Raw genomic sequence first — 15,350 nt, 5'->3', positions numbered from 1 at the left:
ATAAATTGCCAGTAAGGTAGAACCTGTTGCAGGAGTTCATGATTATTTATTATGAAGACTACTTTAGTAATACTGTCAAACAGCATGACAATGTTAGTTATAATCCATCTTGATTGCAAAAATGTTCATTCATATGATCGATTTCAGTTCCTCTAGAACCATCTTCAGATCTGCAGTTTCGGTTACAGGAGTAACCCATCCACACACAGCAACCTTCACACGGTGTATGGACTGGTTACTCCTGTAACCGAATCTGCAGATCTGAAGATGATTCTAGAGGAACCGAAACTGGTCATGTGAGTAAACATTTTATGCAATCAAGACGGATTATAAGTAACATTGTATAACCAGTGACTGTGGTATCCCATCAGACATTAAGTCTGTTTTTGCAAACAGCTTGAGTTTAAAATAAAATCTGCATGTGCTGACTGATTGCCAGTAGTGTTCTTGCTGATAAATAAAAAGCAATGGAAACTGCTAATGACAATGAGTTAATAAAGTAAAGCAAGCTGCTACAGTACTTTTTTATGGTAGAACCATGACAAAGTAGGTGACAACATGCTTCTTTAATGCAATTTGTAAACTTATAAATGACTTAGAAATGAGATTTTAAATGGCACATACAGCAAATGAGATGTTCTATTTTTCATTGTTCAAATAAAAATGGTGTGAGAATGGAAGAATATTATGGCAACATCGTTCTTTCTACTGTTTTCTGGGTTAGCAAGACTGAGACATTCAGCATAAAAAGTCAGGGAGAATGATCTTGAAATGTAATCTGTACTAAGGGTTTGCTGGTTAAATACAAATCTATATTTCTTAGTTTCTCAGCTGATTTTTACTCACCTCAAGTAAAGAAAAAAGAAAAAAGAAGTGAAGAAAAAAGTTACGACCATTTGTAAGTATTATTAATTTTTACGAAAGTTTTTATTGTCATGCCTGTATCCTGGGCAATCTGGAGACATAAACTTTTATTACTGCCATATGTTGCAGCACGCAAGGTGCAACTACAATTTTACGTTTTTCAAATGGGAGCTGTCTTAACATAAACAAATGCAGAAAACCAACCACATGAACAGGACAAAGAAGACTGCTATATGTTTTCGTTGTCCGCCACCAGAAAGCGCTACAAGCAACACACCCAAGTCCAGCCGAGGACGCCCGATCGGCATTAGATCTTTGATGGGCCCCAACCATATCTGTGCACAGACATGGTTGCATTAGCTGTTTGTTCAGCCTAGTGTCTCATTTGTATGTGCACACTGAATTTTAACATGGCTGATACATGTCATTGCTCTAGAGCATGGGTTCCCAAACTTCTGTTTGTCGCACCCCTCTACTGCCAAAACTGGAAACTTCGCGCCGCCCTTTACAATATTAATACTGTATTACTTGCAGATTAGCTCATTGTTTTTGGAGGATGTTAAAAGCGAAAATTGCAGAGACCTGGTGAAGAGACGGCGTCATGAAAATGCGTATTATTAGTTTCTCTCTTGGGACCACCAACATAAACGTTGTGTGCGCGCTTTGTACCATTCAGACACTGCGGTGTAAATACCATACCGAAGCAAAATGGTTTCGTGAAGACTCACTATCAGGGCCCCAATTTCCATGCACTATAATATCTTAAACATGTATGGATTCATGAACCGCTACAAGACCAAAATTGCACCATGAAGCAAAAAAACAATGAAAATACACAGTATCAAAATTCAGTTTCTATTTTATATTTGTATTTACCTCACTTTGTCACATGTTTTTATCCAAAAAGTTGGCCGATGAGCACCAGTTCCCTTCTGTAGGAAGGGCACACACACAGAATTGCAATGTCATCAGGAAACTTCAAAGCTCTTATTTCTTCGTCCTGAACTTTAATTTCCTTTCGGGATTTCTGCTTTGTTACCTTTAATATTTGCTTCCTGTACGTAATGAAGAACAGTGGGGATAGACTACAGTGTCTCTGATTCCACTTTCAACTAATACCTCGCGTTCATGTCCTTCGACTCTTAAGCCTGTAGTCTGGTATCTAAACAAGCCATAGATAAACATTTCCATTCTATATTTCGTCACAACTACATATGGGGTATTTCAGAGTGTATATTCCAACCATTGGTCAAAAGCTTTCCCTAACTCTACATATTCTATAAACAATGGTTTGTCTTTCATCAGTCTCTTGTGTAACGTAATTTGAAGGGTACGTAAACTAAGAGAAAAGCAACCACTAACCTGTAGCAGGTTATCGCGTTAAGCACAGAAACAGGTAACAGAAAACTGTGTTCACACTATGTTTCGAACACTAGCTTCTTTTCTAGCAGAAGTATTCACATTCACACATGCAACTACACAGACACCCAAATATACACTACCGTCGCCACGGCAAGACTAGTTTTTGATACTGAGTTATTGAAAGCAGTTGCCTGAGCTCATGGAAGTGGGAAGGGGGTAGGGAAGCATGCAAGGAGATGATAGCAGAAAAGAGGAAGTTCTTTGAACAGGTGCCTCAGCAACCACAAACAACATGAAAATAGTACAGAGAGTAGAGCAAAAAGAGATGTAGGAAAAGGGGGGGGTGAGTTTAGGGATGGCTGTGGGTTGTCAGCAGCGATGTGGAGAGGACTTAACATCCTCCCTCTCATGAACATGGCGGCTAAGCAACACTCCCTCTGCATCACGCATGGCTTTGAGGGAAGCCGCTAACTAAAATTACGCGTACAACTACAATAACAATGTCCGTTCCTAAAACCTGTTTCCTCTGTTCATTTTGGGACAAGATCTCATAGTGCAATACCAGTAAGTGGGATGAGTATACTTCACAGTTCTAAACAAATTTATATAGACGTTCACTCGTTCACTGCTTATGAGCGCCAGAGTATTTGTTACGGTACGAACATTTGAAGATAGTGTTTTATCTCAAGGGCATGAAGGTGGAGGAGAGCGAGAGAGTACCATCGTCGCTGCAGTGAGGGGTGACGTGAGAGAGGGGAATGTTTATATGCCTCTAGTTCAGAGCTAGCAACCCACGATTTCGCGCGCATCGTACCAAAAAGCTGCAATGGTATAAATTTGAAACAGAAGAAACATAGATTCCAGATTGCACATTACACAGATAGAGGCCCATCTTCTAATGTGTTACTCACTTGTATCAAGGAAGCTGAAACTGTTGTAAAGGTGTTGTAGCACTAAGCAATTAGGAGAGAAAAACGATATTTCAAAAATGTATTGAGCAATTTAGGTCGTTTTCGATAATATTATATGAATAGAATTATTAGCACTAGTAAAGAATCGTTCATTTCGTTATTATTTAAATTATCAACATCAGATATTACACCATGACACAGCACGACCTCCCTCGCATCTTTAGTGCCACAATAGCAAGATTTTGATGATGGCACCAATGGGAAAAAAGAGGTTTATCGATACGAAATGTTCCGACATGCCTCGGGAAGGACAGCTTAAGATGTGTGTACTGTACTTCCTTCGGCCACTTTCTTTTATGGGTGACCAGGAAACGCATTTGCTTTGTCGACTAACATATTGACATAGACATGGGAAGAAAATGGTTTATGCCTATTGTGTTGTATTTTACACACAATTCTATGAAAGAAAAATTTGCCAAAATTTTTCAGTTCTAAATTAATTATTAATTCAATCAAATCACCATACATTTTATATAATCTTCAGCTCGGTCATAATTCACATGAGGCAAGAGAATACATATTATGCCTATGCAAGTCATTGCAACATCTCCATTGAAGCCAGGGAGACTATTTGTATCTCTTATAATTTTCTAAATACAAGAAAAAATGGTTCAAATGGCTCTGAGCACTATGGGACTCAACATCTTAGGTCATAAGTCCCCTAGAACTTAGAACTACTTAAACCTAACTAACCTAAGGGCATCACACACACCCATGCCCGAGGCAGGATTCGAACCTACGACCGTAGCAGTCCCGTGGTTTCGGACTGCAGCGCCAGAACCGCATGGCCACCACGGCCGGCTCTAAATACAAGACATTAATTAAAAAATTTCTTCAACACATGCATTTACTCCCTAAAATGGTCAATACAAGCATTTGCATGGAAACTCGAGCTCTACTCATTACATAGATAGTTTCAAAAATGGCGCTTATTTGTATCAAGCTAAGGGTAATGAAAAAATCATAAACTTTACAATGTAAATTTTTTTATTGCAGACATATATGATTTGCAAACACATTTGGTAATAATAAAAAAATAATAAATCGATATAATTTCTGCAAGGACTTTCAATTCTGGATTGAATAGAAACAAGTGCTCAACGTAAATTACTGGTAATATTGGGCTCGATTTTGCAATTTGTTTTCATAGCTACAGCTACTGAAAACGCCTTTGGCACAAATAAGTGCTTATAAATGGTAAGTACAAATGCAGTGCTTGCTTTGCTATGCTGGGGTAATCTTTCAGATATTTTACCCAAAATAATGGCTTACCCATCTGCTCAAATTCATATTTAGCCACAGAATCGTTTTTAATTTCCAAAGCTTGTCCTAGCAGTGTTTCTGACAGCATATCTAAACACTAGTGCCCAAAATTAAAACAACAAATCGCTATTTCCCCGTCCTGTACATAATTCATGATATAATCATGCAAACTCTGAACAGATGTCTGTACAATTGTGTTCTGTACTGAAGATGGCATTGCAGTCAATGGCAACCACGCCAACGATGATACCAGGCTCTTATCAAAACAGTGATGTTTGCCGGGTAGTCTCACAACCACAATCGCTGTGTACTCAATCACAGATGAAGCAGAAAGATGGAGGGCCACGTGAAGAACGAAAGCAGGACATGGAGACCTGCTATATATGTACCTTCACAGAAGGGAACGTTTAGTGTGGAGTCGTCAACAATGGACCGAAGTTGGACTTCATTGCCTCAACATGAGATGGCATCGTTCACAGCATGCCCCGCCTTTTTCAGGCCCGCATTGCTGACAGAGGTGGTCACATCCCATACTGAGCACATTAACCAGTTGTGCAAATGTGCGTGCAAATCCATTAAGTTGAAAAAATTAACATTTTTGTCTACTATTGTGCATATTGCAGTTGTTTATATTCTGTATTCTTTACACTGTTTCTACTTTACTAATCACCTTTTTATACTGTTTTGAGACAAAATGAATGCAACCTTGCAAAATTTCCGTTTGTTCCTTTAATTTTGGACACAAGTGTATGCAATGTGAACAATATCTGTTGCCAGTCTGTAAATGTTATTATCACATGAGCTAGGAAAGTAGCACTTGAATTCATTAGTCAGATGCTGCAGATGATTTGATAGTTTATTCGTAGTATCCGTCTTCTTCAAGACCTCCGTAAAGAGTGCTTCTTCCAGGATTCCAAACAATATGGGAAAGCAGGTTATAATTTTACATTCCCAAAGTAGCAGTTTATCAGTATACGCAGCGATAGCATCCCAGTGATAAATTATGTTCGAGTCTCCACCTTGCAATTTCAAATTCAGTGAGTTCAATGAATCGAAAATATCTGACACGTAAGTCAACACCACAGTCTAACACTGTGGCCAACACAACTCGAACACTTGGCTTTCGGAGTTCCATACACAATTCAGTTTTGTTTAGAATTTCCAAAAATCGAATCACTTTAAGTTCAAATAATTTAACTAACACATTTTCTTTTGAGAGCCAGCGTACTTCCGTATGAAATAGTCTTTTATGTTCTGTTCCCAAATCTTCACAAATGGCCGTAAAAAAATGGGTATTTAAAGCACTCTTTTTTTTTTTTAATATGATTCCCAATTTTGATGCTTAATTTTAAGATGTTGATGACTTCATTTGGAAGTGTTTTAGTCACCAAGTCTTGACGGTGTATAACACAGTGAACTGAAGTAACATTGGGATTATTTTCTCTGACCATCTGCATGAATCGTGACCGAGATTCAAGCACTGATGAAGGCGCCGTCTCTGTATACGCCAATCAGCCTTTGGCACAACAATTCATATTTGCAAAAGAATCCAGATCTCACTGCCATTATATGAATTGCTTTTGAAGTAGTAATTAGCTCTGTAGAAAATTTATGATTTACACATAAATTTTTAAGTACAGGTGCTTTACTACATTTAAACATACAAAAGCTGATGGGGAAGGTCTTTCATTCAGTCTTGCCAAGGTTGTGGATGCTGATAACCTGTGTACTGATACTTATCTGTAAAGAAAAAGGACCGAACTTTAAAAGAAAAATATATTGGTACTATGAACTCAACACATTCTAAAATATGAAAACTAGAAGTAATTAAAATTAATTATAATATCAAATGATAATCAAATAATATGAAGGTAAACAAACACAATTCTGTTCAAAGGCAATTATTTGCATTTAATTTCATGTTCTCAGCAACAAAATAATTTTTACTGAGAATTATGTTGTCCTGCATGAGTCACACGTTTATTATAAATTGTATGAGAGAGAAAAGTAACATCCATACTGCTAAGATAGAAGGAAGCGCAGTGGTACTGATATTAACATGTAGAAAACAATATGCACTGCATGAGTTGCAACCATGTTTCCTTTTTTCAAGCCTACCAAATTGCAATTCGTTGATTATTCCCCAAATTCATAAAATATTTCTTACAAAAGTTTAAAAATATATTGTCTAACTACAGATTCCCTTAGAATATCTCAAAGTATTGCAACTAAAGAATTCACAGAATAAAGGTTAGCTATGCAATGCTACTACATGGATTAATTCATCCACAAAGGTAATTCACAAGTATCTATCTGAGAAATATAGGCACGTAATACCTTACTGTATGCCATATATAAAACAAGTGAGATAATCTGTAGACATGTGGCAGACTCTGGGAGAACCACAGCAGATATGCTATTGAGCATATACCTGTTATTGACAGACTGACAACTGCAGAAGCTTTTTGAGCATATGCCTTTTCCATTTTATTTGCAATGGAAAAAAGAAATTTTAAGTATAAGTGGTAATAGCTACAATCAGTTTTTATGGACCCTTTGAGAAACAGGTACTCGAATTGGAAAAAAATAAAAATTTGATTAGCTTTGGATGACTCAGAGCATGTGAGATTAGTCGTGGAAAAACATCTGTAGGATAATCAGGAAAGAGAGACGAAGTGATAATGAAGGAAATACTTCACCAATATTTTTACAAAGTGGTAATCATTAGACAAGTACAAAAATATGTCTACAGCAATGACTTCAGCAGTTCACAAGCAGGCAAGCCTAGTTCCTCTACAGAAAAATCATGGAAATATACTTATGACAGTTCATATTGCAAAGGGAAGATAGGCACACTATGGAACAGAAAGCAAAATAAATAAAAGTAGCGCACAGGTAGTTACCAAAACATAAATGAACATGTAAACAAAAGAAGTTTTCACCAGAAACCCTAAGTACTGCCGCTCAATGCTCTGGTGAGTTGCAACCTGTTGTCATACAAATATTTATGTCATCCTGGGTTCTTAATCACTAAATTTGTTATGGATGTTCTTAGGTCCAACAAAAACCCTTGATGTCAACATAAATAAAAAATACACAGTAAAAAATAAAAATATTAGTGAAATTACAGTGACTACATGATTAATGTTTCAGTGCCTAAATCTGGTGATGTGCGCACAGAATACAGAAATGAAGAAATCGTTGAAGAAATTTCATATTTACAAAGTATCATAAAATTATATTAGGTCATGAAATAAGTGATTCTGAGAAAGAAAACTGTGCTAACTTGATACTAGATGAAAACATGCAAAATTAACTCATTGCCTGGAAATAGCAGGGATTACTTTGCAGTGTAAAAGTGAAGTTAAACAAATCAGCCAACAAAAAGATAAGATAGCACCAAATGTAGTTTAGGAATGTGTATGTTGCAAAAATAAATGTATAAATAATGAGTAAAAGTGTTCCTCTAGCACAAATGTTGCCATCTATTGAGAGATTGTGTGTGTGCGAAGTGTTATGCACTGAAGTGCCAAAGATACTGGTATAGACATGCATATTCAAATACAACAATAAAGATAAAGTTGCCACTCACCATATAGCAGATATACTGAGTCGCAGATAGGCACCACAAAAAGACTGTAAGGCCTTTGCCAAAAATAGATGACACACACACACACACACACACACACACACACACACACACACACACACGGCTCATACCCCTGTAATAAACCTAAATGCATGACCTGTCCCAAACATCCTCCCACCACTGTCTACTCCAGTCTGGACACAAACATCACCTATGCCATAAAAGGCAGGGCTACCTGTGAAACCAGTCATGTGATCTGCAAGCTAAGCTGCAACCACTGTGCTACATTCTATGTGGGCATGATGACCAATAAGCTGTCTGTCCGCTTGAAGGGCCACTGATAAACTGTGGCCAAGAAACAAGTGGACCACCCGGTTGCTGAAGATGCTGCCAAACATGACAATCTTCATTTCAATGACTGCATCACAGCCTGTGCCATATTGATTCTTCTCACCAACACTAGCTTTTCTGAATTGTGCATATGGGAACTTTCACAGCAATATTCTACATTCCTGTAACCCTCCTAGCCTCAACCTTTGTTAGTCATTGTCCTCATCCATCCAGCCTCCCTGTTCCCACTCCAGCAATATACAGCCCTCATTCCACCATCGCACCCAGTCTTTTTATTTCTCTTCTTTTCCGTCCCGCCCCCCCCCCCCCCTCCCCAGTGCCCTCCCCACCTCTCCTCTGCCCTCATCTAACCTCCTGACTGCACATAACTGCCCTATCTTCTCAGCACTTATTCCCTCTACACTCCCCAGAGCACTGCACTGTTTGCCACCCCTACCCTACTATCCCTCCCCATCCCCACACCAGCCTCCTCCTTACTCCCACCCAGTCACCACTCCCCTATTGCACTGGTGCTGCTGCTCGCAGTGTGGCTGCAGTTGCCAGAGACTGCCGTCCTGTATGTTTGTTTGTTTGTGTGTGTGTGTGTGGGGGGGGGGGGGGGGGAGGGTCTATTTTTCATGAAGGCCTAATGGGCTGAAAGCTTTATTTGTAACAGTCTTTTTCTTGTGCCTATCTCTGACTCAGCATCTCTGCTATATGGTGAGTGGAAACTTTCCGTTTCTAATATTGTTACATTCCGTACTGGATTTTCCATTGTATTCAAATACAGAGATATGTAAACAGGAAGGATATGGCACCGCAGTCGGCAATGCCTTTGTAAGACAAGTGTCTGGCTCAGTTGTTAAATCAGTTACTGCTGCTACAATGGCAAGTTATCAAGATTTAAGTGAGTTTGAACATGGTGTTATAGTCAGTACACGAGTGATGGGACACACCATCTCCGAAGTAATGATGAAGAGGGGATTTTACTGTATGACCATTTCACGAGTGTACCGTGAATATCAGGCATCTGGTAAAACATGAAATCTCTGACATCGCTGCAGCTGGAAAAAGATCCTACAAGAATGGGACCAACGACGACTGAAGGGAATCATTCAACATGACAGAAGTGCAATCCTTCCCCGAACTGCTACCGTTTTCAGTAGTGGGCCATCAACAAGTGTCAGTGAGTGAATCATTCAATGAAACATCATTGATATGGGCATTTGGAGCCAAAGGCCTACTCATGTACCCTTGATTAATTTGAAACAAAATTTGATAATCTAGGTTAAAAACTGAAGGAAACAGGTCATACAGATGGAAGTATTAGAGTGCTTTTAGAGGAGGTGTCAAAATATGTATATAATGAATACAAGCAATCAAACAGAAACTGCAACAATGAATCATATAGCAATAAGGCAAAAAATGTGGTAAGTTTTTCGGTTTCACATACTACAGAATTTAAGTCTGAGTGATAAAAATGTGTTAATTAACCAGTGGAAAAAATCTCAAAACAGTACTGGGCCAAAGTTGTAAATAAGGTAAATAGAATATCAGTGTTACCATGCAGCCATGAAAAGGGACTAGCCAGAATTATTAAACAAATAATCTTTTTAGTTGAAAAAGGAGTAAAATGACGTGTAAAAATGAATCTTAGATGCCCAGAAGGTAACTAAAAAGATGCCTGACCCAACTAAAACAGAAATATCTTAGTCTACAACATACCATGCAGCTTCAATGTACCACAATGGTACTGTGCAAACAAAGAAATCACAATGGCTGGTAAAAACTGCTCAGATATTTGCAGTCATTTCAGAAATGTTCAGATTATAGATATCAGCATTGTTGCTTACAGGTTTCATATAGTGCATGGCTTACATTTTAACAGACTGAAGAAGCAATCAATGGCCAGATGAACTGTCAATATTGTTTCAACAACAGTAACAACAGCTCCAAACGGAGCAGTATTGGTAGCAACAATTTCGACATCACAGTCACCTACATCTATAAATGTGACTGCAAAAGAAAAGAAGGGAATGACGTCATCTAGATCAAAAAGGGGAATAATAAAACAGTAGCAATAGCACTAGACAGGTATAGAATACCACCAAAGATTCACACAGCCATAAAGATAAACAAGTATATTGCATCAGTCATTGATCATATACCAACTGACATAAAAAAAAGTTGCAATTCAAATGTAAATAACATGGCTCCTTTTGGCTGCTCCTGCCAGATTCTAAACTGAACATAGCTGTACAGAATACAACTAAAAGGCTAACACAGAAGAGGATTTTCTCAAGGGATGGGAAGATTGTAATTTGCTACACATTTAAGCAATGAAACACAGAAATAAGTGCTCTTAGAAACCAGCATGAATAAGAAGTTCTCAAAGTGCATCTCAATATTAAAATTCAGATTTGAGAAAAGTTTCCAAAACTATTAATTTCCCTGGACAAAACAAATGAATAACTGGGTGATCTAAGGGATAAGAATATCCTTTGAAACTCTAAAACATTCCAACAACACAAAAAGAAACAACCACCTGGACTCAGAATTCCTAAACTTCTATCTAACATATAAAGCAAGAAAAAATTTCAAAAAGTAGTCAAATATTTTGCGAAATTATTAGTCTAATAGTAAGTAATAAAACAGATTAGAGAAACATTTGACACACCTTTGAATGATGCTGAAAATCATACAAAACAAAGAAAGTGCATAAAATGTCTCTAATCTAATTTATTACTTATTTTTAGACAAATCATTTTGCAAAACAGTTGACTCATTTTTTTTCAATTATCTCTTATTTTCAAGTTTTTTTCAGAAAGTATGAAATATATAAATATTTATCGCTAACCTACTATTGTTGACAGTAAAAGTTTTCAAGAGAAAGCAGCTAAATTTCAATTCATGCTGTAATTTGATACTTATTTTATGTTTTTCAACACGAAAGAAAGAATTCCACCAGTTCTACAGCAATGTAATTTTTTATGCACAAAATAGTTAGGCCTAGATGAGATGAACTTTTTGATAATTCATTTACATTCACCATCTGTTTATGAAATATTTCAGTTTTCCCTTTAATAAATAATTATTGCCTTTTAATTAATTACTCTTACTATTTTCAAGTAGGGTTATTACATTTAATATTACCACTCTCATCTTATTTTTGTCTTTTTGTTGGGTTCTAGTTTCGTGTTCTTCTTTAGTGTATCTTCTTGCATTCCTTGGTTTTCTACAGGCTGTGAAGAGCTGTCATTCATTCCAGGGGAACAAGAAGTGCTGTCTACATTAGGTATTTTTAATCCGAGGCTCATTCCTTGATTGAAAGCAATGACAACTTTTTCTCATATGTTGGCCTGCTAAGCCTCATGCAAAAAGACAAAAATAAGTTAAGAGGAAAGACTGAAGATATTGTAGACATGATGCAGAGCAGAAAGATTCATATCCTTGGGTTGAGTGAGACCAAGTGGAAGGGAAAAAACTCTAAATTGCTGAGAGGTGGGTACAAATTATACTGGCAGGGTCACAACAAAGAGGCAAAAAATGGAGTGGGGTTTGTGTTTCACAAAGACATTGACCCAGTTACAGATGTGAACTTTGTAAGTGAAAGGATAATTACAGCCAGAGTGAACTTGGGAAAAAATAGTTTTAGTATACTCCAAGTGTACGTACCTCAGCAAGGGTGCAGTGAGGAAGAAAACATGAAATTAAACATGAAATTCCTTGAAGAACTGGAAGATCGAGTAAGAGAAGATGACATTATGATAATTAGGGATCTGAATGCTCAGATTGGCACGGATAGAAATGGATATTAGGAGGTGATGGGCCTTTTTGAATATGAAAGATGAAATGTTGAGGATGAAGAAATTCTAAATCTGTGTATAAGGAATCATCTTTTAGCGAAGAATGCATTCAAGAAACAAGATCGCGATAAGGTTACTAGACATGGCTGGGATGGCAAATCTAAGACAGTTATAGACTATATATTAATTGACTAATTAACTGGAGGAAAAGTAAGGGACACTAAAGTCATACTAAGTGAGCACTTGGATAGCAACCACAGGTTACAAGTAGCTGATCTAAATTATAAGATGAAAAGTTTGAATGTTGTACAAAGTATGCCAAAAATTAAGGAGTGGAAGTTGAAAGAAGAAGAAAATAAGAAAAGTTTTCAAAATCTAGTACCACATAAATTGCTAAAAACTGCAAGAGGCAGTGTTGAGGAAGAGTGGAATCTATTTAAAAAATCAATAGGTAACAGTGCCATGCAGATATGCGGCACAACAAAGGGTAAAGTGAAAGACAAAGAAACCAGTTGGTGAAACGATAGAGTAAAACATGCAATTAAAAACCGTAATATGGCAAAGAAAAACATGGAGTTTGAAAAAAGAAATCGGAACCAGCGGCTGTTACCAAAAGATGAACACAAGGTGACAACACTGGAGAAGGAATATCGACAAAAGAAACTCCAAGCAAAGAGAATTGTGAAAGAAGAAAAGGAGAAGTGTTGGAAAATATTCACCCAGAAACTATAGAACCAAAAACTGCTATATAAGTTATTGAAAAGTAAAAGATCTGATAGAGAAGACACAAAAGCGATTGAAACAGAGAATGGAGATATTATCAGGGACATGGCAGGTATCAGAGAAGAGATGAAGAATTATTTTGAAATCTTACTGAATGGGGAAAGTGCACAAGAAAGTGACACTGAAGCCACTGAATTAGTGGAAGAACAGGATCCAATCTCTTGGTTAGAAACTGAAAAGTCCCTGAAACAGATGAAAAATGAGAAGGCGGCTGGAGTAGATGAGCTAACAGCTGACATGATTAAAGCCACAGGAATCCATCGAATACAATGGTTACACTGGGTACTGGGGGTGATATGGAAAGAAAACAAAGTGGCAGATGAATGGAAGAAAGAAATTATAAAACCATTGTTCAAGAAAGGTAGTAGAAAGAAATGCTCCAGCTACCGAGGAATCACACTGCCTTAAGATAATGGAAAAAGTCATAGAAAAAAGATTGCAGAAAATTCTAGAACACCAATTAGAGAAACAACGGCATGGGTTCAGAAGTAATAGGGGAAAAATAAATCTCATTTTCTCCTTCTGTCAGTTAATGGAGAAATATTGGGAAAAAGGAAAGGACTTGATAGCAGTATTTGTGGATTTGGAAAAAACATATGACAGTGTGTACCAAGGGATAAAATATGGGAATGCTTGAGAAAACATAATGTTCCTGATTCATTAATTCCAGAAGTCCAGATGCTGTATGATGATTGTGAGAGCAGTGTACAAGTAGGAGGTGGAGGAATCAAAATGGTTAAAGACAAAGAGAGGTTGGCTCTGAGCACTAAGGGACTTAACATCTGAGGTCATCAGTCCCCTAGGACTTAGAACTACTTAAACCTAACTAACATAAGGACATCACACACATCCATGCCCGAGGCAGGATTCGAACCTGCGACCGTAGCGGTCGCACGGTTCCAGACTGTAGCGCATAGAACTGCTCGGCCATCCCGGCCGGCCAAAGAGAGGTGTTTAGCAAGGCAGTTAGCTCTCTCCTTTACTCTTCATTACTTCACTTATGGACACAATCATGAAAGAAATCAAGGAAGAAGAACTCAATGCTTTTGTTTTTGTTAATGACATCACCATTTAGGGAGTGATGGAAAAGGAGGTTCAGAGGAGACTAGATTACTGGAACACAAAATTTGAAAAACTCAAATTAACTGTGAGTAGGAACAAGACAGTGGCAATGAAGATGAGCAGGACACCCACACCTTGTCACATCATACTGGAGGGGGAGAAGGTTGAATTGTTGAAAAGCTTCAATTATCAGGGTAGCATCATATCATGTGATGGAAGTTCCGAACTAGAAGTCTTAAACAGAATAACAAAAGGATCTAGTTTCTTCCACCAAGTATGAAATCTAATGTGGGACAAGGACGTCCCTCAAAGAGCCATACAGACCATGTATCTCCTGCCAATCATGATGTATAGTCTAGAGGCCTGTGTCATAAATAAGAGAGAAGAGCGTCAAATACAAGCATGTGAAATGAAATTACTTAGGTCAGCACTACAAGAAACTAGGAGAGACAGAGTCAAGAATGATTATGTAAGGACAGATCTGCACGTGACATTGACTACAGAGGAGAGAATGAGTGCTTTGAGAATGAAGTGGTTCGGTGATGTGAAGCGAACGCACCCAACTCAAACTCCAGACCAGTATTTGGAGATGGAGGTACCAGGAAGAAGACCAATTGGGTGGCCTAGAAAGAGATAAACAGACCAGGTTAAGGAAGATCTCAAGAGGAGAGGAGTAACATGGAATGTAGTGGAGAGGGAAAAGCTATACGAGGACAGAAACCAATGGAGGCATATCATTCACAAAGTTCCTATCCGGCTTGCTGGAAGGAAATCTTAATGATGATGATGATGATTTTCAAGCAAGCATTATTTTGTAAAGGTAGACCTTATGCTGCTCAACTTGACACCCCATCTGTCCATTTCTGTCTCTTCATTTGGCTATGAAAATTTGGACAAACATCCATTGTGTAATTTCTAGGAAGTCTTGTTTTCACTTACACTCAAACATTGGTCCAAAAATAAACAAGAAAACATTAATAGTTGAAAAAACTCAAAATGAGTTAATTATACACAATGCTGAACACAAAATCAAAGCAGCCTGGAATGATACCAGACAGACCATGAACCACAGTAAACCAAAACCTGCAGACAAACAACTTAAGCACAACACATGACCGAGATATTCTTGCAAAATTTTGTAAATGAATACTTCAGCAATGTAGTTACTAAGATATAACAGAACTCTGAAAAACAGCCCATAGGAACAGTGAACTACACACCTATCTCGATGTTATTGCAACCCACCACAATTGAAGAACTTTGCAATGTTGTCCATAATCTAACAAAATAAAACCTCGGCAAGTTTGGGTGAGGTGCCTA

General features: G+C 37.7%; 2 protein-coding genes across 4 annotated transcripts in view; both read right to left on the bottom strand.

The window, feature by feature from the left end:
• Positions 1-4,226: 4,226 nt before the first annotated feature.
• Positions 4,227-15,350, bottom strand: part of LOC124790128 (golgin subfamily A member 6-like protein 22) — an 88,428-nt gene continuing 77,304 nt past the window's right edge. For all 3 annotated transcript variants that reach the window (XM_047257702.1, XM_047257701.1, XM_047257703.1), the window contains one exon: positions 4,227-6,200. In XM_047257702.1, the coding sequence (XP_047113658.1) occupies positions 6,151-6,200 (50 nt within the window). In that variant the 3' untranslated portion in view covers positions 4,227-6,150. The remainder of the gene's footprint in view (positions 6,201-15,350) is intronic.
• LOC124788559 (protein FAM200A-like) lies at positions 5,190-5,917 on the bottom strand. The gene is made up of 3 exons (XM_047255830.1): positions 5,803-5,917; positions 5,529-5,726; positions 5,190-5,479 (listed from the first exon to the last, which is right to left on the bottom strand). The coding sequence occupies exons 1-3, from the start codon at positions 5,915-5,917 to the stop codon at positions 5,190-5,192; spliced, it is 603 nt and encodes a 200-aa protein (XP_047111786.1).

The sequence above is a fragment of the Schistocerca piceifrons genome, chromosome 3 (genome assembly GCF_021461385.2).
Source record: "Schistocerca piceifrons isolate TAMUIC-IGC-003096 chromosome 3, iqSchPice1.1, whole genome shotgun sequence".
In the NCBI taxonomy this organism is placed as follows: Eukaryota; Metazoa; Arthropoda; class Insecta; order Orthoptera; family Acrididae; genus Schistocerca; species Schistocerca piceifrons.
Note: the sequence above shows the minus strand (reverse complement) of the source record. Positions and strands in the feature narration are given on the sequence as shown.

Excerpts from the sequence above, each read along its gene's own strand:
- LOC124788559 (XM_047255830.1), bottom strand. The coding sequence starts at position 5,917 with ATGCAGATGGTCAGAGAAAATAATCCCAATGTTACTTCAGTTCACTGT. Across the intron at positions 5,727-5,802 it reads CATCAACATCTTAAAATTAA|ATTTGGGAACAGAACATAAA; the intron begins GCATCAAAATTG and ends CCATTTGTGAAG. Across the intron at positions 5,480-5,528 it reads AGACTGTGGTGTTGACTTAC|GTGGAGACTCGAACATAATT; the intron begins GTGTCAGATATT and ends TGAAATTGCAAG.